This window comes from Sebastes fasciatus, chromosome 17 (assembly GCF_043250625.1).
Source record: "Sebastes fasciatus isolate fSebFas1 chromosome 17, fSebFas1.pri, whole genome shotgun sequence".
NCBI classification, from domain to species: Eukaryota; Metazoa; Chordata; class Actinopteri; order Perciformes; family Sebastidae; genus Sebastes; species Sebastes fasciatus.
In genome coordinates this window covers 9,775,106-9,799,037 of record NC_133811.1, presented here as the reverse complement: position 1 = coordinate 9,799,037, position 23,932 = coordinate 9,775,106, and the positions used below count along the sequence as shown (strand labels likewise).

Here is a 23,932-nt window from a genome sequence, read left to right as displayed (position 1 = left end):
TATGCCAAAAGTCATTCATTGAAAAGCAGGAAATCACTAACTGAGTGGAGGGGAAGTAAAAAAAAAAAAGAAAAAAGTAAATTAAAACACTTCATCACAAAATAACTCCAAGAATACATTAAACATTAGATATTGATGATATAACAATGTCAGATGATCTGAGGTGGACCTTAATTTCAATTTTAATAACTTAATTTTAATAACTAGAAAAAGTCTTCCCCTTTTTTCAACAATTTCCTGTACTGTGTTGATCTATCTTGGTTAAGTATTTATGAGAGGAAGGTAATAATAAGGAAGCTAAAATCAAGGTATGCAAAGACGGATCTTAATAAAGTGATATTGGTGGTAAGTAACATTTTAGGTGATCATTGAAAAAGACAAATGTGTTGTGTAATAAGCATAGATCTCCAGTAAATGTCCAGTTACTCTAAGCTAATTTCCTCCTCGATAAGCAGTATTTGCGCAATACTCATTTACAGGCTGCGTATGTAAATCTATGTGATATTAAAGTAGGTAGTATGTAAGACTGCTCCACTTAATGTGACAACAGAAGGCAGCTCTGTCATCCCTGATAAGAATGATGAATGTAAAATAAGTATTTTTGTGTTTATAGGGTATAACGGTGTGACAGTGTTTCCTCTCCTACAGTACATTTAAAGATTATCTTTTCTTCACAATGTCAATTTAAAGTCAACTGACAGGAGAGCCCGAACACGGCACTCACCTAATCAAAAGTTTGCATTGTGTAAAAGTTATTTTTCCACTCTCCTTTGTCTGAAACCCATCAGGAGATTTGGCACAGTCAAACACCTCTGCATATTTGCAGTCACCATTGGTTTGTTAAGCATTAAAAATGTTAATTGGAATTTTTAAAAAGGAAAGAAAGTATCGCATTACCATCCCACCTCCTGCAGTCACAGGCTGTCAAAATGCAATATTCCAAATTAGATTGTATTTGGATAATCTTTTGAACTGTAATAGGTTTCCAGCCAGCAGGCATATTACTATTGGCACATCATTATTAAACAAAAGTGACACCGAACCATCACTTTGCAGGCGGCGCCAGATAAACGTTCGACACCGTGCAAATAATATTAGTTCTGCTTCCAGAGTCACTGGCTTATCTCTGGGATGCTATATTGGGTTCATATCCCTGTCGGCTGGCGAGGGCCTTCTGACGGAAGTGTCTAAATTTATGAGTAGCCCATATGTGTGAGGTGCATGTATGAATAGGCTGCTGTGTGTGTGTACTATGTAACGTGTGTGTCGCACATTAACGCTTTTATATGTAAATGCTGTGTTTGTGTGTGGGTGGATAGATGAGTGTGTGCCTGCTGGTGGGTGTGTGTGCAAAAACTGGATGCATTCATATGTAAATAGGCAGTGTATGTGTGCCTGTATATGCAGACGCGACCCATATCATGGCATAATGAGATCCGCCACTGTTGGTTACCCTCAGACAGTGGTAATTATGGCTGCAGTGAAAAGGACTGATGCTGAAGGCAGGATGGACGCTCACACACACTAACATATTCCGCCACACACAGGGCCTCAGTCCCTCTGACAGCCTGCTGCAGGCAAAATGACGACCTGTCCATTTGGCAACCGGGTTGGGAATAGGATGCCGCTAACTGGATATGATAAATTAGCACTGAATCCGCTTTCTAATCAGCTTTTACAAAACCTTCATACCTGTTATAATATTCAACACCAGAAGGACATTTACAGTTATGTCAGGTCAATACAAAACTGATAAAAAAAACAACTGAATATAAGACAGCATGATGCGAAGAGCTACCTATAAAAGCAAGAAAAAGGTTTTCTTAAAGGGACTGTAACTTTTTACACGTATAAATCTACCGGTTCGGGATCCCATGCGCGCTCGCGTGTGGCTACGCTGTTCAGACTACTCCTCTGCTCAGCTGCCTGCCTGCCTTCACTCACACAACGCGCGCGTTCTCGCTCAACCTCGCGTTCATGCGCGCTCACTACACACTGCAGGATAGTTAGTTTAGCTCTGAGAATATCTAGTGACGTTTGTGCAGAAATAACTGCTGCAGCTCCTCCAGACCAACAGAGGTTGTCTTGTGAAGTGACGGGGCTCCGCAGCGAGAAACGTTGTCGTCTCCAACCGGGTGCTGGTGTCTCCACTGTTCCCTCCGGGCGCAGTCGGAGAAGACAACGTTACTCGCTGCGGAGCCCCGCTGCTTCAGCCTCCTGGGCTGAAGCAGGAAAAGCCAACACTAGTATCAACATTGATTCATGGAGAGACCTTCGTCTGGTCAGCTAACATTACTGCCAAGCAGGTGAAATATAGAGTGATATTGTGGTTTTAGCTGACGTGTGTCGCCTCACTGTTTTGAGCGGTGCTCGTTCATGTCTATTTAGAGCGAGCAAGCGCGAGCCCGACGCTGACTTTTGTTGACTTAAAGGCCGCAGGTATCGCTGTTAACAAGCAATTCTGAAAGTTACAAATAGTCCCTTTAAGTCAGCCATATCATGTAACTCACCCATTTTGATACTGCTTCCACATTTGAACATCACATCTCCTAACAGCCAGTAAAACAGTCTATAGGTTGTGTTAAATGGACCAAAAAAAATATTGTCCTTTACTCAGACGGAGGTAAAGCCTGGTTTGTAAAACAATGCGTGACGGTAATACCCCTCAGCGGTCAAAATCAACAATGAATTGATTCTACCAACAACTAATTTCTGTGTATCCAAAGCCTGATAAAGCTTATTTCTCTGTGCCACAGAGATCCGTTGTTGTCAAAAACAAAAAGAAGTCTTAAAGGCGCGTCAATAAGCTACACTGTCAGTGACATGTTCCTTCCATGTCGTTTAGTTTGAGTCAATCCCAAAGACACACAGGCATGACACCGCCAGACCAAATTTCAAATGTGAATTAGTCGGGATCATAGACTGTATATAAGAAATGAACATAGTCACCGTGACGTCACCCATTGGTTTGTGGACTGCCGTTTTGAAGCCTCGAGTTTGGCATTTTGAACGTTGCCATGTTGTTTTTCTTGCAAAGACTGCCTTGAAGGTATAGGACAAATCTGAAGCACTAGAACATGGTTTGAAAAATAGCATTCATGATTTGTAGCAAATGGATGAAAACATGAAAAACAGGAATGCTTCTTAAGCACCCTCACTCAAAGTGTTTATATCCAGGCCCTGTAGTATCCCATCTCCATTCACAACATTCGTCATCACTGTAATTGTCCTTGTCCTATAGTGTTTTTCTCTTGTATGGGAAGATGCTGGAGGCTGCTCTCTGATGCTGCTGACAGGCGGTTCTACCCGATAGGCTCTACATCCTGTTTGCACACTGACAATCGCATCAGCCAAGTTCTGATTTATTTTCTTGGTACTCGCCTTGAACCTTTCAGCCACAATTTCGATCTCTTTACATCTCTCCATCTCGGGAGTACAAGCATTTCCTCCCCGGTGGCTAATGGACTTCACACAGCGCAGCGTGTTTTTTATGGTGAGGGTCCCTTGATCATGTGCATGTTTCAATGCCACATGTATGCAACACAGAGGAAAAAACATAAAGGATGAATTATACTTATATGGCAATATTCTAAGGGTTCAACACACTGACCATCAATATGCAGCACTCAGAGAGCAGGCACATGCATGCATCCATATTCAACAGCTTTTTACTTGGATATGTTTTGGATGGGAGGTGAAAGGGTTGGCTGCTTGTCAACATAGGTCATTTTTTGAATTTCAAACCCACTTATTGAGCATTGCCAGCTTGTTCGAAAAAGCTTTTAATGGGAATGAAAATGTAGAACATGAAGTTCTCTAGAAAAGCAGCCTGTGAAACTTTTTTTTTAGTTTCTTGCCTCTGACACTATCACAAGAAAAGAAAAAAACATGTTTGGATATAACATGGAGGAGGGATTGCTCAAAATTGAGCAGGTTGGAAACCATGAAAACATGGAAAGTGACTCAGAAGAATCTGATACAAGCGTGGATCCCTCCTTCAACACCTACATCACTCTGTTTTTGGAGCAGGCAGTGCACGAAAAACCCTCGTGAGGGAGAAAGAGGAGTGTAGTCAAATAAAAACACAGGAAGAGTGTGAAACCTCCACAGACAGCCCACAGATGTCGTGCTGCTCTAAAACACCCAACCAGAACAAAGTGAGTTGAAACCAACCAGCCAATCACATAGAAGCCACAATGTTGAGTAATTCATTAAATGTAGTCATGTATCATTGAGAAAAAGAGGAGATGGAGATAAACAGATGAGGAGGAGGAGGAGTGGCATCCTACCTTCTTCAGTAGAGTCAGTACGCTGCACCTCTTCTGGGTGAAAGGTGTTTTTTAACTCTGGGACGGCAAAGTCATCAGTTTATCAGTCTGTTGGTCGGTCCAGACATATTTCTCAACAATTGTAATGACTCAAGTGTGCATCTTTCAACATATACAGTAAGAGGTAACAATTATAATGCTATAGATTTAAAGGTCCAGTGTGTAAAATCTGGCGACGTCTAGTCTAAGGTCATCTGAGGTTGCAGATTGTAGAAACATGGTGTATGGCACAATTCTTATCTTCTTTCAGGTGATTATACACTAAAGAAAGCATACTTAATATTACATATTAATATTCTATTTCTGCCAATAGATCCCCCTAAATGTCACACACATGTTCCTTTAAATCCCTGATCCCACTCCATAATAACAAAGAAAAACCTGTACTCACCAAGTTCATCCTATAGGGGCCTTGCGCTCACCAAAGTCATTAACAACACCGCTCAGGAAGACTGTGTTAACCGGTCAATGTGAGAGGGCTCACCTACAATAGTAAAGCGGTAAAGTATCCATGCGAATGCAGTATTAAACTTATCGTCATGAAATTTTGGTACATGTTGCCCACAGCAGGATCAATTTGAGCAACTTTGATGATTCTCTGATTTTTCATCCTTTTAATTTGCCAAATAAAGTGGTTTAGTTTGGTGGGATGTGTTTTGTGTTTAATTAGCAGATGTTAACATGGTAACACGCTAGACTAAGATGGTCCGCCCAGCTGGTTAAGGACAACACAAGAGGGGAACTTACGCCTCATCAGGATTTTGTCCGGCTGCACAATCAGTAAATTCGCCAGTGGTTTATTATCAGCTGAAACATGCTGGACAACAACTTCTTTAACGAGGTGAAATGGGCATTGAGAGACAACAAGGTGGAATTTGCTGTATAAGTACTCACCCCAATTTGTAATCACTACATATGATTTTAAATGAAAATTCACCTCAAGGGCATTTCTTTCCTGATGGGAACACTGTCTTTCAGTCTGACACGGCCTTTCAATCCCCATTAAAATTGTCATTTCCTTGTAAATAATAGAAGGAATATAAATAAATCAATGAATTCATCTTTCACACTTGTTTAATACTTTATTTTATTTCCAACTGACTTATTTTCTGAACAGGGAGACTGACTGTAAACTAGCGGTGCCATAGTAAAAAAAAACTGAATTTCCCCAGTGATGATTAAATGTACTATATTTGTCAGTGAACTCAGTGGGCTGATGAGCATGATGATACCACAACATGAAGCTGAGTGGCAGGAGGCATGTTTGCTCAGATGTGTCATCAATCACTCCACCCAAAATACATTTCACACTAGCAGTGAATAGTTAAGCAGAATCAGGTCACAGCTCAAACCCACTGAAATGCAGTTTAATTGATTAATGACAGCTGAACAGGAATTAAACATAGATACAGTTACTGGGTCAATTAAAGGGGAGATTATCTTCATTTAATGGGTAACTTTGGGGTTTGTCAAACCAGACCCTATTTTCCAATGATTTTGTGTCTAAGTGACTAATGGGGACGACAATTTCTGAAATTATTCCAGTATTGAGGGCGAGCGGTGTAGACGGCAGCTGCTAATGGGGCTGCAATATTGTGCTATAGGGGCAAGCTGGCACTGTCATTCACGTCCACTAAAAGTGCTTGTTTTGCCATTACATGCTCTGATTGTTATCATATGTGTCTGACGTTATGGAAAGAGTCTCGCTCAAGGAAAAGTCTTGTTCTGAAATCTGGCGAGGTGACGTGTTGCTGGAAGACAACAGTAGAATAGTTGAATACATCCAAGGTGGAAACGCGAGTGCGGGTCGGTCAGAGTTTGTTGTGTTGGAGTACAGAAAGTGTAGCTTAGTGTTATCTAAAAGATTTGCAATGTCATGGTTGAATATTTAGATGATTTCGACAATGTGGACGAGGTCCTTGAATTCAATGGATGCCCGTATTTATTCGAGCCAGAGTATACGGATATTAAGATTTCACGAGAATTCTCCTTGTACCCCGCCTTCGCCCCCCTGTGTCAGCTGGGATCTCGGCAGCACCTCTGCCTGAAACATACTGTTTCAGCTCCTGACCCTCCCCTTCCGAAAAGCCCAGTCTGCTCTGATTGGTCAGCTGGCCCGCTGTTGTGATTGGTCAACTGAACCAAACTCTTCGGACTCCGCTCCAGCTCCTCTCGAACTAGCTTTGTTTGAGTGTGTGCCAAACTAGCTGCTATAGGCAGTTATTATGGAAATGTGTTACTTGGTGACATCACGGTGTTACGGAAGAAAAGGCGGGACTTCAAGCAAGGCGTTTCGGTCAGTTTGGGAGCAGTGTTTCTGTGAGGAAGAGTAACTCCCTTTAGCGTACACTTTGGGCTTTATGACTTTGCAGACCTTCTACATGTACAAAAAAAACTATGTAACACACTAAAGGAAAGAGGAAAACCACAAAAGCATAAAAGGTCCCCTTTAAACACATCATAAAACTTTGATTCTAAATATATAACTGCCAGTGCAGACCTCCACAACCTGGCTCAGAGAAAAGCAAACAGGCTAATTGCCAGGCATAGTTCTATCAAGAGGCTCATCCACTTGGCCTGTACAACAAAAATAAATAAAACAACTGTTAGCCCAGCTGGATCTTTGACCCTGCAAAGTACAGTAACCGCAAGGGATCTCTAGTGGATGTACTGTGATGTTTCCTCAACTACAGTCACTGGGATTAGATCCAGGTTTGTGTTTACTGTAGGGGGGATTTTGCTCGGCCAGGATGACGGCTGGAGATGCATCCCCAAATACTGTGGACCGATTCCAGCCCTGCTATGTGGTGGGCTGCGGGCTGTGGCTGCTGTCTTTTATGGCAGATTCCTTTGAGGCAGGAGTATCTGAGAGAGACTGCAGAGATTCACTGCTCAATGAGCAATTTATATGTTCTCAACAAAGCTTCTTCTTTAGACCCCGAAGGCAGGTCTTAATTGTTAGACGTGATATCTCCACTCCCCCTCTGCCTCTCCTCTTTCTTTGACTGTTTTCTTCTCCCTCCTCCCACCCACCCTCCCTCCAGCTATTAGGAATTGGATTTGGAGCAGAACGATCCATTTAGTCTCTCTCCTCCATCCCTATCCCTCTCTCCCTGCTTCCACACCTCCTCTGTAGGTTTCTCTCATCAAAGCCTGGGCTTAATCTGTCTATTTTTACCTGAAGGAATGAAAAGGAAGGGATGAGGTAATGCTTTTCCTGTCCATCAGGTGGGCAGCGGTGCATGGGCTCTCTGGTGTGTATAGCTTAAGGAGCTAGCACCACCATGTGGACTCAGAATAGATCAACCATTATGAAAGCAGGGAGGTATAGTCCGAAAGAAAACTGATTAAAGGGGAGCAGAAAAACTTGAATACATAATCAGCTGAGTAAGTAAATAAAGTTATAAATAATATAATAAAATACAAAATAGCAAAAAGGGCTTTATGAAATTTGAGAACGATTGACTTTTAAAGGAAGTCCAAAAGTCAAACCATCTTGAAGTGAATGTGTGAAAGCAGAGCTCCATCTAGTGGATTAAGACAGCAGGTAACAACAAAACAAAACTGATTTTTTAATTTCTTTTATTTGTAAAATAAAGTCAAGGAGCGTTGATTTCTGCATTTAAGACTCTTATTGTGAAATGACACTTCACAGGAACATTACAGCCATAAGGTAGGCTACAAAATGTGTCAGTCCAGTTGTAAACCATCCGAGATCGATATTTAAACCAGCGGAAAAAATGCAGTCTAAGGAAAAATGAAGATGCAGTATGTGTAATATCTATCCGTCAGAGGTTTAAAGGAAGGGTTTCCTTCTCTAAACTATCCTCCTCTCAAATGTTTTTCTTTCAAACAAAAACATGATTTTCCTTGAAGGTGGAGAAAAACTATTTTTTGGAGAACAGTATGGACATTAAAAATAATAATAGGCATAACATTACTCATCATGTTACCATTTAAAAAAACAAAAAAAATAACAGAGCTGGATGATTTGATTGGTCTTCATATAATAAGTCACTTCCTGGTCCTTGTCAGCTGTCAACCCCTTTTTTGCAAAGGGTTGTAAATGATCTTAAATATATATATATATATATATCTATGGCAGTGACATAGCAGCTTTAAATAAATCATGATTTCTCTGGATTACGTGGCAGATTTTTTTGGTATTTGTTAAATAGTTTGGTGTTTTATCTGTCTTATAGAATGGCAGCATGATGCATATCCTGATCCTTTTTTACCCTTCTATGTATATGAAGAGCAGCAGGATAGGGCAGTGTGCTAGTGTCCATTTGCCTGAGATCCATAAAAAAAATACCCTTCTTTTTATCAACTAATTTCTTAAATATATGTACGTCATACATAAGAAAATAAATGTAAAAATAAATAATACATCTGCAGAGCAAAAAAACAAAAACATGTTTCTTTGTATCATAATGAGGACAAAAATGCATAGGAAGGCAAAAAAAAAGTTCAGAGCGGAACTGAGATAAGTGATCTGTGCTGCACTGATGCATCCTCACCGTTCCTAACAACTTTCATACTCTACCTGCACTTAAAAAGGCACAGAGGTGGCAGGAAAGCTGCCGCATTTGGAGATGCCGTCACATCGGATAGAGAGGGTCAATAGAGTGTTTGCATTATAGTCCATTCTTTATTGGTCTTTGTTGTGGCTCTGGCCGTTGCAGCTCTTAGGTCGGCCGAAGGAGGAGAATTGGCGCGGATGGTTTTCAAAATCGAGGTAGTCCTGGACGAAGCGTGGGTGCTGCTCTATAAAATGATGAAGTTCATCTGGAACATATAAAAAGTGTTGAATGTTTTTAATAGTCAGTGAATATGAGGTCTTCTACATTATTATAATGTCTGATATCTTTTTTTTTATTTGTTTGGTAAAGAGGGGATGGGAATAAAGCTTTTATGTTAAATTAAAGGACTGATGTGTAGCATTTTAACATCAATATGTTAGTAGTTTTTTCTTTAGAAGCATTAGTACAATTACTATGATGATTCCAGACCAGCTTCCATTCATCTGTATACTGCATTTTACATTATATGCAGATGGGGAAATCTGCTGGATTTGTTTTATGTTAAAAAGGAGAAATTTGCTTTATTGGACAAAAAAAGAAAGAGAAAGTGTACGGAGAGGCTTTGACAGTTTCTAGAAGAGGCAGATGGTGGATGTAAAGAACTCGGGAAAATCAACAACAGACGGTACTCATCCTCTTCAGTAAAGCCAAGAAGAAATCAAATGTGATGGTGAAGAAGAAGCGGGGACACACACTCATAGATTCTGTCAATCATCTCCACGGTGGTCTCATATGTACAAAAGGTATCATAATTCATTTGAGTGAAGTAGAAAGACAAAAAGCTGAGTCTCACCATATGTCATCTTCCCCGTGTCAGGTCTGTCGAGCGATAAAAAAAGACCTTGAAGTTCCACCTTTTTCACTCCCAACATTATTTCCAAGATGGCGGCGATATCGTCCTCTAGGACGTCCCCGTCCTCCTCGCTCTCATACATCTGTGCAATAACATATATATTTAGTGCAATGACATCAACAAAACCTAAATCAAACCAGATTTAGAGGTAAATGTGCTCACCTTAAAGGCCAATTTGAGGGTCTCCATTGACTTTGAAGGTCGATGAACGGTAGATAGAGCAATAACATAGAGTCTGATGTCTATCTGTCCGTCTCCATGCTGGGAACAAAATGATCTTATTAAGGAGAAGTAGCAAAGGGACAAATATAATCCTTTATGAAAATGTGCATCTATAGCTTTAAATCATGAATATTTAACTGAACAAAGAACTTCTTGCATTTTTAAAACACATTTTCACCCAAAAGTTAAAGTTAGCTTGGTTGTGTATAAATGCAAAGCTCCCAATCACACATATTTAAACATAAGGACATTTAGCAGGCTTCCTATTCTCCACAAGGGGGAGCTGATCAATCAGACCAGTTCACACACATGAAACCTGCAGTATGTCACCCGTAAGATAGGAAAGTAAAAGCAGCAGTTTAGACCTTTGGGTGCTTTGATCAGTGGCGCTGTGTCGTCGCTAAACACTGAAGCTCTCTTTTAAGAAAGAGGTAGAGAATCGATCATTTAAAAATCTACCCTGTTTATATGATCATACACACAAGATCTAAAAACAGTACGTAAGAAGGCCAAACAAGAACTGAAAATGAATAAATTCCAGACTGGACACTGAAGTTATCATAAACCTGTCCAGGATGCAAGAGTAGAAAACATCTCAGATGTAAGTGGGATTTCTAAAAACTGGAATGACTTTACCAAAGTGTTGCAAGAAGTCATTTATACCATCAGCCCAAATAATTTAGCTATTATGAATATCATCTTACGGTTATATTCCCATCATATTGAACCCTCTCATGAAAGAAAACAAAAGATTTGTCCCATCGCAGTTGTTGGTTATGAACTCATCCACCAGCTATATTAAGTAAATTGTATATGAATTACACTTTTGGGGATGGGAGTGGATCGTTTTTTTCCATTTCTGCATAATATATTTTGCCAAGTGATATTTCTTTTTCTATATTTGAAACTTCTTTATGATTTTAGGATCTTTAAACTGCTAAATTGTACCACACAGCGAGGTCTGGCCTCCAGCTCCATATAAACGTCTTTTAACAGATATGGCTGGTAACTAAACATGACTACGTATTTTTTATTAGAACTCCCAATGTTTGGAACATCTTGCTATACAATAAGGCTGCAACTTACGATTATCTTTATTGTTGATTAATGTGTCGATTGGTTTCTCGATTAATGGATTAGTTGTTTGGTCTATAAAATGTCAGAAATGGTGAAAAATGTTGATCAGTGTTTCCCAAAGCCCAAGATGACGTCCTTGAATTTCTTGTTTTGTCCACAACTCAAAGATATTCAGTTTATTGTCTTAGAGGTGTAATATTCACATTTAAGAAGCTGGAATCAGAGAATTTGACCAGTGATCTCACTGTCTATTATTATACATAATTGCCTTCATTCTTTTTTAAATTGTTTTAAATAACTATATTGTACTTTGAATATGTCTGTGTTTACCTGGTCAAAGAGGCTGTGGACTTGTGTGAGTGTGTCTGTAACTGGCAGGTTGAGGAACTGAGCAAAATCCTCCAAACTCAGCCTTTCTCCCTGCAGCTTCATGACTCTTCTGGCCTGCTCCTCCAGCCCTTCTTCTGTCCTTCCTGCTCTCAGCCTGGTAATACACAGTGGACCAGAGAAAATACAAAGTTAGTCATACTGTTAACCACATGTGTGACATATATGGAAACAAGGTTTGTCATCTTCACCTGCAAAAAAAACCCACATACCTTTCAATAACATCTGAAAGATTAAAGCAGATAAATATGTAAAAGAAAAAAGTGTGAGTAATGCATTCATTTTCTATTGTCTGTTCAGTTTACAGCCCTCACACCCAGGCTCACATGGGTCTGTCAGTTTTAAACCTACAGTATTTTGGCTTGGACTTGTCTCAGTTTGGCCTACTATTACCCTCTGCCTTGAACTTGTTTATATATTCTACTTTTTTTTAAATGTACAAACTATCAAAGATTTATCTGCAAGACTTTATTTTCCTTCTATCAAGATGTTGTCTTATCACAACTCGACAGATTCCTTGATTGGCTTTTGTACCTATCATAAAAGCCCTTTCAAAATAAATATTAACTAATGAAGGGCCACAAGTTGCAAGAACGTCATTTTCTACTTTACTTATAATAATGATAACTATACACTGACACAATAGCTTATTATTTTAGGAACATGTTCAATTATTTTAATTCCAAAGCAATACATAATAGGGCCGGGCGATATTGAGAAAGTCAAATATCACTATATTTTTTACCAAATACCGCGATATTGATATTGCGACATTATTGTAGGGTTGACCATTGGTGCTTTTACAAAATATTTACTGAGATAAATAATTACCATTCAGGTGGATATAATGACTAAGGAGGTGAAGGCAAATAATAGAACAGCTAGAACAGTCTGGTAAGTTCAGAAAATTACATCACTTTACTGTAAAATAAGGAAAAGACAAAATATTACGATATCAAAAAGATAATATCGAGTCTCATATCATGATATCGATACATTATCGATATATCGCCCAGCCCTAATACATACATGTGGAAGAGCGAAAGCTGGTGAAAAGTGTCTCTATGTTTTCATAAACATGATGAAGTGAGTCATATGTTTCAGACAGAATCATAAAACTCACTATAAAGATTCAGTATATATATAATCAAAAGAATGGTCATGCATCCTACCCATCTAGTACTAATACAGCTTATTTCTAATGAGATAATTGCTCCCACATTAGAGCTAATTAGGAAAGAAAGTGAAAAAAAGGATTCCCCTTGGGTATCTTTAACATTTGTGTGCTCAAATGAGAAAAACACAATAACAGATGATTTTATAAATATTCTCTAATCAAAAAACCTGTCGGATCTTTATCTTTACACCACTCATATCTTCTCTAATTAACAACATAATAACATGATGTGCTTACACATATCTGATCATTTCCCTATTTGAATGGCTCCCCTGGATATAAATCCTGATTGCAGAGAACTAATGTCTGTGCATTTTCTTTACATATTCAGTCTTGGCAGAACATATGTGCTATAGAATGCCAAAGCTTTCTTCATTTGTTTCTTCCAACCACCCTCCACCCAGTCCGACCAGTCGGTCCAGTCTCCCTTCACTCACCCCAAGCGGCACACCAGCTTGTGGAACTCGAGCAGGCTGCTGTAGTCACATATGCCCAGCGGGCCCCGCGATAGGCTGATCTCACAGTCGTCAAAGGACAGGTCTATGAGCGGCACCTCCAGCGCCCTATCAGGACGGAGGGTAAGGTTTACGAGGAACTTCACACTGGTGTTGTTAACATCCAAAACAAGCATGTGCGGATGATCAAACGCTGATCAAAGACACTTATGCAAACACACACTTACTTTGCCATGAGCTTTCTGACATTGTTGGCAAACAGGGCAGGGTTTTCCTTCTCCTCGTCTGATGGAGTGTAAACAGGCAAGTACTACAGAGAGAGAGAGAATGTCAACTTAAAGGAACATTGTGTAACATTTCGGGGGGGATCTATTAGCAGAAAAGGAATATAATATTCATAACTGTGTTTTCATTAGTGTATAATCACCTGAAACTAAGGATCATTGTGTTTTGAGAATGAGCCCTTCATATCTAAACAGGTAGCAGGTCCTCCTCACGGAGTCCAGGTTTATGTTACCTGAAGACCAACGTAGTTCTCCGACACGCTTGTGAAACCGCGGTAACGTGAGCCGCAGAGTGCAAAACTGTGGTACCGCCATGGATGTAAAAATAAAACTGGATACAGTGTTGGAGGCGGGCTTCCGTTTGAGAGTTGCTCAGTGGTGCATGAAGCCAAAATGGCTCGACTGCCGGGTGATAAAGTACCCAGATCATCCGGTGATCTTCCGCATCCATTGGGCCCATAGAGCAGGCGCAGTAGCATTTCCTTTAACCCCGCCTCCCAGCCCTCGCTCCAGCCTCGGTCTGGGGCTCATTCACATGAACGGAGGAAGGGAAATAACTGTGGATTCGGCTATTAGTGCATTTTATAACTTTCAGGACCTAATGATTTAAATAAGGGCTATTCAAGTGTTCATACTGGGAAGTTGATTTACCTAAAAAAAAATGATCCACTGAGTTACAGACGTCGCTTTTCCAATCTAAGTCTATGGGAAAAAAGTATTTTCGGGCCCAATGACATCACGTGACGGACCTGGAAGACGTAATTCCACCGTTTGGCCACTAAAAAAAAAATGCTTCAACGCCTGGCACACTTCTTGGGGGCTTGGGCCGCCGTCTGACTTCCGTTGCTCCTAAAGTTCTGTTATCATAGTAAGGACGGCCACTGACCGAGGCAAACAGCGTTACCACGGTTTTGCACTCGGCGGCTCACGTTACCGCAGTCTAAGAAAGGGAGGAGTGAGCGGAGGGGTACTCAGTTGGTTGCAATCTGCAACCACACCACTAGATGTCACCAAATGTTACACACTGCACCTTTAATGCAGTTGTTTTGTCACTAAACTGTGTACTGATCCGCTATATGATATAATAAATATGGAATAACAGAAAATCACATTCATTACATATTTTAAGTGAATATTTCTCTCAGTTTGGAAAGAAGATTGAAGATACTGTGATGAAAAAGTAAATAAAGTTTTACTGACTTCTGGTTTACTAAACCACTCACCTCTATCTCCATGGGATTGTGAGGGTGGCACAGAGTGAGCCACAGGATTTTGAACCTGGAACACAGAAGAGTTGGCTTTGTCTATACATGACGAGATCAGGAAGAGAAAATAATATAATGGATGGAGACAAGACGGGAGATAATGGAGGTTTTCCCTACAGCGTCTTACCGTGTTCATTCTTAATGGAAAAGAGGTCACTGGTGTTTTAACTACATACTTAGCTGAGGGCAGTAGAAGCTGTGTGTGTGTGTGTGTGTGTGTGTGTGTGTGTGTGTGTGTGTGTGTTAGTGCTGTATGTAAGAGCGTAGGTGTGTGAGACAAAGACAAACACTTACGCTCCGGGACCTTTCCACGTCCATGTAATAGTATCCTGTGGAGAGGGCGGAGAAAGAGGAAATGGCTCAAGACAAGGTCAATTTCCTACAACTTCTCTAACTTCCTGGAACTGCTGATTGTTATTTTCCTCAGTTGTGTGTCTGTGGGTTCTGAGGAAGGCTGAAGACCCAACACACTTTATAATAATACTGCTGATTAAGGCCTTAATACTGACATACTGATTTGTTCTGATAATGCTGCAACACTTTTTAGCCAGTATTTCAAATTACACTTTGACTGTTTGAGTGCTGCAGTTCTACATTACTTAAAGGAATACTTCACCCACAAAATGACCACTTGTATATCAATTACTCACCATGCGTTACCTTGAGTTCTTGAAGAAAAACTTGTTGTAAAATGTTTTCAGAAACATCTTGAAGAGTACTGTTTAGCTGTAAAATGAGAAAGTTTGCTCTGGCTGGTGGGCGGTGCTTGGTATTTCCTCAACAAGATGTTTCTGAAAACATTCGAGGCGAGAAATAGGCATTACAGTAACAGAATATTGATTCATATTTGATCAGCGCTGCCTAGTTTGACCGTTTGATCGGGGTTTTCGAGTGATTGACAGCTGCTCAGATGCCATTAGGAGCACCGGAGGACACCGGAGGACACAGAGGCACATGATTTTTTTTTCAGATTACCTGTCTCATGCACTACTGTCAGGATATAGTGACCGTTTTATAAAAATAACTTTTTTTTACTCATATTTGCTCCATTTTTACTTACTGCTGCTTTAACTGACCTCTTTGCAACCTTCTCCTCATCACTACTTGAGGCCAGTTGATTGATGGTACATTAGTCGCTCTTAGTATAACATACTTGAATCGTCAACCTAACCGTCAGCAGTTGAGTTGCATTATGGGTAATGCAGGCACCAGGATTTGACAAGGAAGAAGAATGTGTGCAGTAAAAAAAAAAAAAAGACAGATTTTGCTACTTTTAAAAAAACTGTCCATCGTGAGTCCAAAAACATTATGCAATGCTTTTGATTTGGCTCGCTAACAATCAGTATTCTGTGTGATACGTTCGTGGCTGGATTATTAACCGGTGTTTCCATTTTCCAGTTGCAACGTTTTCTCCACAGCTAAATGAACAGATGGAAACAGATGGAATGGAAACACTTCTTCTGCTGGGTTTGAAATAAGGACCGTTATTCAGGTTTTCTGTGCCTCACTTAACTGCCTTGTACTGCCACGTTGTCACTGAAGTCAGCACAGTGACTAAACTCAGCACAAAGGGAAACAGTGACAAAAGCTTTTTGGGGAAACAGACAAGAAAAACTAGGTAATAAGAACTGCATAATTCATGAGAAAATGAGGAGAGGTGCTGAGAGAGAGACATGACACCTGTGTGTGTAGTGTGTGTGTGTGTGTGTGTGTGTGTGTGAGTGAGAGAGAGAGAGATACTAAGAGAGAAAGAAGGGGATGAAATATCATCCTACTAGAAGTCATTCAACACAAGAAGAGTACACACACTAACTTGGGGGGAATGAAACCATTACATCACAGCCAGGTGTGTCAGTATGTGTAGGTTTGTGTACATGGTGTATGTACAGCTGGAGTCAGGCTCTAAACTTGAACTATATCCACGGTTACAGGTATGAAGCAGGTGTCAAAAAGATGAAAAGAAAGTGTGTTTACCAGTTTGTTTGGGTAGCGCAGCACCACAGGCTGCACTGGGAGTCCTGGAATGAAAGCACCTGAGAAAGACAAGATAGGTGGGAGGTGGTGAGACGACAACAGAAGAGAAAAAGGAAATGTTTTATTCAAATACTACATCCATTATTAGCAAAAAATGAAATGATCCAAATACTACATTTTTTTGGCAACAGATTTTAACTGACGAACGCAACAAAGAGACAGAAAAACGTACTGGGCTGAGTCGTGTACTGGTTTAGATGAGTGACAACTAAGCTCTCTACCTCAGGATAACCTCCAGCCCGGGCAGACAAGCTCTCTATTGAGATTCTTTAATGTCTTGCTGATGACAGACGAGCTGATGGAAGCTGCATACAGTATTTATTATTGGACGGAGTCCTATTCAAGCAACTGTGTGAGCTTTGAATAGATAGAAAATGGGATACGGATATTACTAATGAGAGTAAGACCCCGTTTACACCTCGCATTAAAATGTGTTCAGGGTGGTCGGATTGCAATCGGATAGTGCTTGACCACATGAGAGTACAGGTGTAAATGTACCAGAAATGCATTGAGGATGGATTTTGATCCGATCGGTCAAACAACAACTGGAGGTGGTCAGGGACGCATTGTGACCAAATTGAACACAAGTGTAAATGCAATTGCGTTTGCAGTCCACATACAACAACTACGTGGGCGGAAATACGTAATGCTACGGCTGTCCCGAGTACCACAGCTTCGGTAGTAATCAACAGCGAATATTCAGAGCTTCTGTCGGGTGTGCAGTGAGCTCAGAGAGATCACTACCACCACTCTGTGTGCGCTCAGCGTCTCCTCTCCTCATCCTGTCCCTGTGTGCGCGAGTGTAGTCGTACCTCAAAGTCATGTTTGCGGGCCCTCTCCCCCTAAACGGCGGCGTTTTGAGCCTGTTGTTCTCACGCATTACACACCACCTGTCCGGCAGTGCCCGGCTGCAAACCCGTGAGCAATGTAGCCTCCAGGGGCTTCCTCTCAGCCCTTTCAGACAGAGCAATCAGTTTCCAATTGGTTCTCACTCACCTCCTTTACACCTGGCATTAAAATGTGTCTCATATCCAGATTGTATCTAGATATGATTTAAACTGATTACAGTGTCCACATTGAGTTCCGATTGAGACTGATTGCTCTGTCTGAAAGGCCGGAGAGGAAGGCTTCACAGTGCACGGGCTTACAGTCGGGGTACTGCTGGAGAGAAGGTGCGTAATACACCTCAAAACGCCGTCATTTAGGAGGAAAGGGCCCGTAAACATGACTTTGAGGTACGTCTACACTCGCACACACAGAGGGATGAGGAGAGGAGACACTGTGTACACACAGAGCGGTGGCGATGATCTCTCTGGTCATGGCGGTCCAGTGACTGGATGAGAGCTGGGAGCGTGCTGCAGGTTGAGTCCTGCCCCCTACACATACACACACCAGGCCGAAGCTTCGAATATTCGCTGCAGAATACTACCAGGGTTGACCGGTACAGCCGTATTTCCGCCCACGTAGTTGTTATATGTGGATGTGATTGCATTTACACTCTTGTTCAATGTGGTCACGATGCGTCCCTGGAGGTGGTTTGTCCGATCGGATCACAATCTGTCCTCAATGTGGATTTACACCTGTACTTTCATGTTGTCGAGCACCATCCGATTGCAATCTGATCACCTAAAATGCACTTCAATGCCAGGTGTTAAGGGGGTCAATGTGGACACAGGAGACACATATTAATACCAGGTTTAAAGGTAATCAGGTTAAATCATATCTAGATACAATCTGGATACGAGACGCATTTTAATGCCAGGTGTAAAGAGGATCTAAGGCTTACACATTAAAGGCTTAATTGTTGTTTTTTTTCTGGCCACTTGGGGGCAGTGCAACAAGATGTAATGTTATTAAAACTACATGACACATTTTGTAAAAGTTAATTAAAAAATGAAATTACAAGTAAAGTAAAATGAATTATGATTGGACAGCCAGAAAGCTGCTGCAAAATAATCATTTAACACCTAGCTTAAATATGTGTAAATATGCATATAATTAATAGGTCCTTAAGGCAGGGAGAAGCTGGTTTCACTACCGCTTTAACACAACACCTGTGAAGGTGGTGGAGTGATAGAAAAACATGTAAAATAGAGCAGCTATAGTCAACGAGAAACCTCCATCATCAAACTGAAAAAAAACGGATGACTGGCTGATATCTATTTTTTAACAGAACAATATTGGCCCCACATATTGGTGTAGCTGCACATGAGACTGTGAAAGAGTGATCACTGTCTACACCCACTGAATAATGTGACTATAGTAAGGGGACACACAGGGAGTGGAGGAAGAACATGAAAGTGACAGCTCTATGAAAAAGGCCTTTTGAAAACGACAAAAGTACTGGAGGTATCTGCACAGGTGGCACCATGCACAATAAAAACACACAGTCACACACACACAAACACGCAAACACTGTCGCTCTGTTGCGCTGGGAGCCAGTGAAGAGACATAACTAGAGGAGACACATCCAGAGAGGACTGCTAACACACAACAGACAGATCACGCTGGACAAACACACAGACACACACACACACACACACAACCAATGCAGGACAGAGTGTGACCAACAGGGCTTACTGGGAATGACAGAATTACAGACTGGAAGAAAGGGGATTAGACAGAGCAGGCAGGGAACAATGGCTGACAGCATAACACAAACGGGATGTGAGCAGAAAAACAAGCCCCCAAAACATGGGTGCAACAGTTCTGTGTCCTGCTGAGGTGTCCCTAAGCAAGACACTGAAACCCAAACCTGCTTGGCCAACAGAAAATGAACTTGTCCAGACAGCTACACCTGGAGTTGGCAGCTATGCAGTCAACTCCAGGCACACGGAATTAAATTAATACTGAACAAAGGGATCCCACAAAGGCTCTCTATTAACAGACAGGCGCACCCTCGGCTGGATGTTACCAAGAACCACATTCAAATACTCTTCTGAGCTGTGGTTTGGAATATGATTGTATCAGCTACTCTGGAGAACAACAACCCTCATTTTGACTTCAGGTAGCTCATAATAATTTATTATGTATAATTATGTAATAATTTTTAGTATATCCTTACTAGGACTGACCCGAATACTTCGATGCTTCGACCGTTGCCATGGTAATCGACCTCCAAATCAGTTTTCGAATGCTTTGGGTTATTTTCTTTTTGTTTTTGTTAACATAAGTATGTACTAATAATGTATACATCTCAATATAGAGGCGGGACCCCCAAGGGGGCCCCAGAGTTATAAAAGGGAAGACGCAGCGAGGCTAAATATTAATGATGCCTGGTTCTGCACTGGCCTGGGGGGAGGGGCCTGAAAATATTTTTTATCTACAAAAGGGGGCCCCTGTAGAAAAGGCTTGGGAACCACTCATATAGCTCATGAAATAATGAATAATCCCACATCATTATACATTATTCATATTCATCATTAATTATTATGAGTTATTCCCAGGCGGATATCGCTATTTGTTGTATGTCGAGGTGTGTGTGTGCGCAGTAGTGCGGCAGCGTCACTGTCCCGGGCACTGAAACGGGGGAGATGGAGACAGACAGACAGACAGAAGAACATGCCGCGAAGCTTTGAATACCGTTGAATATTTCTCACCGAAGCTTCGGAGACCAAAAAATATTATTCGGGACAGCCCTATTATTAACAACTTGAGCCACTGGACAAAAAAGAAGTTGGTTTCCTTCCTAACCCATTGAATAATGGCTATGTATTAATATTGTTCTGCTCATCACCTGTAAGTAAATACATAAAAACACCTCTGGAGTTATGTGTAGGTTGAATAAGAATAAAGCTCCAGGGTGCAGTATTCGCAAGTAATCAAGTGTCTGCTTGTGGCAGTCGCCCATTCTCTGGTGCTTGCTGTTGTTTACCTTTTCCCTGGTGTTTTTTTGGTTGAGTTGCTGAGTGATTAGAGGGTTATTCAGTTAACCTGTTGCACAGGGTGTGGGGACTGGCTCTTAAATGATAGTTGAGAGCAGCTTGGTGCATTCCCCTCTTGGCCAATCAGGGTGTGACGACTGCACACCCAGTGTGACGACTGCACACCCAGTGTCATTCTGATCTCTCCTTCACTAATTGCAACAGATGTTATCAGCCAAGCCAGAAACTCTGGTCTGTTTTAGGCCCTTTTGATATTCTGTGCTCTTTGTGTTTTGCTTATTGAGAGTGTTGACTATCCTAGTTGGGGAAACAAAATAAATACCCTTCAATTATGTTACCTGCATTTGGATGTTTAGGTGCTTATTGTGCAAGGATCTGGCTCGCCTCATGATAGCCTAGCGCCTGCAGGCTGTATTTTATTATTCTATTCATTTGTTGATTTTCACTGAAACCCTTTATACCCATTTTATTCGGGGAAACTTTAAAGGAGAGTAAAAGGAAAAATAAAAACAATATTTCAGTTTCCTTAATTGTTTCTTATTGTAGAGGCATTTGTTCATTATTATTATTATTAAGGAGGCATTTTATTTTATATTATTATGTGGATGGGAACTCGTTTTCAGTCTTCTGCCTGATCAACTAAAGTCTGGGGGAATCAGGCAGAAGACTGAAACCAGTTCCCATCCACATAATAATATAAAATAAAATGCCTCCTTAATAATAATAATAATAATAATAATAATGAACAAATGCCTCTAGAATAACAAACAATTAAGGAAACTGAAATATTGGTTTTATTTTTCCTTTTACCCTCCTTTAAAGTTTCCCCGAATGAAATAGACTAAAAAAAAATAGGTGTAAAGGTGTTTCAGTGAAAATCAACAAAAAAAATAGAATAACAAAATACAGCCTGCAGGCGCTAGGCTATCGTGAGGCAAGCCAGATCCTTGCACAAATAGCACCTAAACATCCTAGTGCAGGTAACCTAATTGAAGGGTATTTATTTTGTTTCCCCAACTAGGATGGTCAACACTCTCAATAAGCAAAACACAAAGAGCACAGAATATCAAAAGGGCCTAAAACAGACCAGAGTTTCTGGCTTGGCTGATAACGATCAATAGATCAAAATGACACTGAAGCTGCATCTCATTTCAGCATTTTTCGCCTCCTCGACTCCTCGCTCCTCGATCCTCCGGCTGTGACCCGGAAATCGATCTCAGTCCTCCATCTTGAAGGACGTCCCAATTCATAAAATGCGCATCGAGGAGCGAGGAGCGAGGAGGCTTGCTGGAGGAGCTATGAGCGAGGATACACCAGTGCATCCTCCAGTGTTTCCTGCACGGAAGTTTATCACCGACCGACACGCCCCCTTATTGGATATCAGTTATTGATTGGACGCTGCGCCCGATCAGACTGATCAGATACATCAACATCACTAGAGTTTCATACCAGAGTGAAGACGGATCACAGATTAACAGTTTTATATTTTAGTTGTCTTCTGATTCACCGTCTAGTTATAATCTTTGTTAACTGTAGGTGTGAACAACAAACGGATCATGTTGATGGTGAAGTGTTCCAGCAGCAGAAGGACCTGCAGTATATCTGCTTCACACACCGTCACTGAAGGAGTCTGACACTGAGAGGGGTTTATAAAAGCTGACAATGAAGAGACTTAAAATAACTTTCTTCATTTATTAGAAAGAGTTTTCTTTTGATGATCTGTTATTTCACTCATTCACTTTTATTATGGATACAGTTAAAGTCAGAGAGAGAAGGAGAGTCTGTCTTTTACACCTTTTACATCATTTATCCTCATTTCCATTCAGTCACATGTGAAACTGATAATTCCTGAGCGTCGGGTTTGATATGAGTTATATCATTTCACTTTCCCCTCAAACATTCAGACTAATACATAACATAACTAATACTGTCAGAATATAAATTAATACAGACGCTAATAATGAATAAATAATATAAAGATATTGTGCCAGTAGAGATGGTTCCTGGTCCTCTAAGCAGGACTCAGTCCACAGTAGAGATGGTTCCTGGTCCTCTAAGCAGGACTCAGTCCACAGTAGAAATACAGACTGCAGCTGTTATTCATGTGCAGGTGTTTGTTAAACAGGTAACAGGCTACAGAGAGGAAACACTGCTGCTCTGATAACTCTGTTTCTTTATTACTATTAGATCAGTTCAGACATAAACAGCTGTTGAAGCCAACTGACAGCTGATCCAGCTGTTATCAGCTGCTGCTGTCATCAGAAACGGACGTCGCTTCACGTGACGCTTCAGAGGAAACGACATCTCATGTTTCTAAAAACATATTTACTCGTTTCCTCTCTCCTCGAGTCTTTTCCTCGCCTCCTCCGCTCGCATCTCCCGGGGGCGGGACTAAGACGCGAGTCGAGGAGCCGAGGAGTCGAGGAGCCGAGGAGTCGAGGAGTCAAGCCGTATAAAAGCACTAATGGGAAAGACCCTGAGTGTGCAGTTTCCCTCCTCTTTTAAGCCCTACAGCAAGGGCGTCGTTACACCCTGATTGGCCAAGAGGGGAATGCACCAAGCTGCTCTCAATTATCATTTCCCCACACCCTGCGCAACAGGTGAACTGAATGACTCTCCAATCACTCAGCAATTCCACCAAAAAAGCACCAGGGAAAAGGTAAACAACAGCAAGCACCAGAGAATGGGCAGCTGCCACACTCAGTACCGCCACATACTTGTGTGATGTATTACTAGTATATGCCACAGTGGCCAAGTGCCTGTTAAAACCGCAAGCATGTGAAAGTTTACTAAAGTTCACTAGGACACGCTTGATTAATAAAGATATTCCGTTAAACCTTTCCCATGTTTATTTACATAAGAAGTTCACCAACAGCGTGGGCATTGCACAGGCATTTTTGTTAATAGAGCCAGAGTCTATTGTTTATTGTTTTGTTTGTGCCATTTTATTTTATTTATGTTTTATTTATTTAGAATATTTAAATGTCTTTTTTTCACATTTCAATTCCAATGTCTGAATATTGTTAAGAATTAAAAGTTCATTGCTCTTTGAAAGGGTGTTGCATTTTTATGCTACATATCAGTGGCATAAAATGGTCTTAAAATTACAATAATAAAAACGTTTATCGCAATTATTTCTGGGACAACAGGCCGCGCTGAATTGAGGGATACACTTAGCTCTGAATACTGCTTTTGAAGCTGAATTAGAAGTGTGCATCAAGTGTGGATTAAGTGTGCTGTGTGTTGATAATTGTCCGACGTGGGAAACTTTTGCCTGCTACCTGCTGTTCCTTAGTCCTTAGAGTCCACCCAAGCAGCTCTGATATAATAAAATGTGTTGAGCAAACAAGTGAGCAGAGTGGAGCAGAGGACAGAGTTAGTTT

The 23,932-nt window shown here is 40.9% G+C and overlaps 1 protein-coding gene across 2 annotated transcripts in view; it reads right to left on the bottom strand.

The window, feature by feature from the left end:
* Positions 1-7,893: 7,893 nt before the first annotated feature.
* The window catches only part of lpcat1 (lysophosphatidylcholine acyltransferase 1), a 29,685-nt gene continuing 13,646 nt past the window's right edge, over positions 7,894-23,932 (bottom strand). Inside the window, exons 6-14 of one of the 2 annotated variants that reach the window (XM_074613622.1) lie at positions 16,606-16,664; positions 14,926-14,960; positions 14,590-14,644; positions 13,310-13,392; positions 13,065-13,190; positions 11,394-11,547; positions 9,927-10,025; positions 9,705-9,846; positions 7,894-9,116 (exon numbers count right to left, since the gene is read on the bottom strand). In XM_074613622.1, coding sequence (XP_074469723.1) covers positions 8,980-9,116; positions 9,705-9,846; positions 9,927-10,025; positions 11,394-11,547; positions 13,065-13,190; positions 13,310-13,392; positions 14,590-14,644; positions 14,926-14,960; positions 16,606-16,664 — 890 coding nt within the window. In that variant the 3' untranslated portion in view covers positions 7,894-8,979. Of the gene's footprint in view, positions 9,117-9,704; positions 9,847-9,926; positions 10,042-11,393; positions 11,548-13,064; positions 13,191-13,309; positions 13,393-14,589; positions 14,645-14,925; positions 14,961-16,605; positions 16,665-23,932 lie in introns of those variants that run through there. The other variant, XM_074613623.1, reaches the window with a different exon arrangement.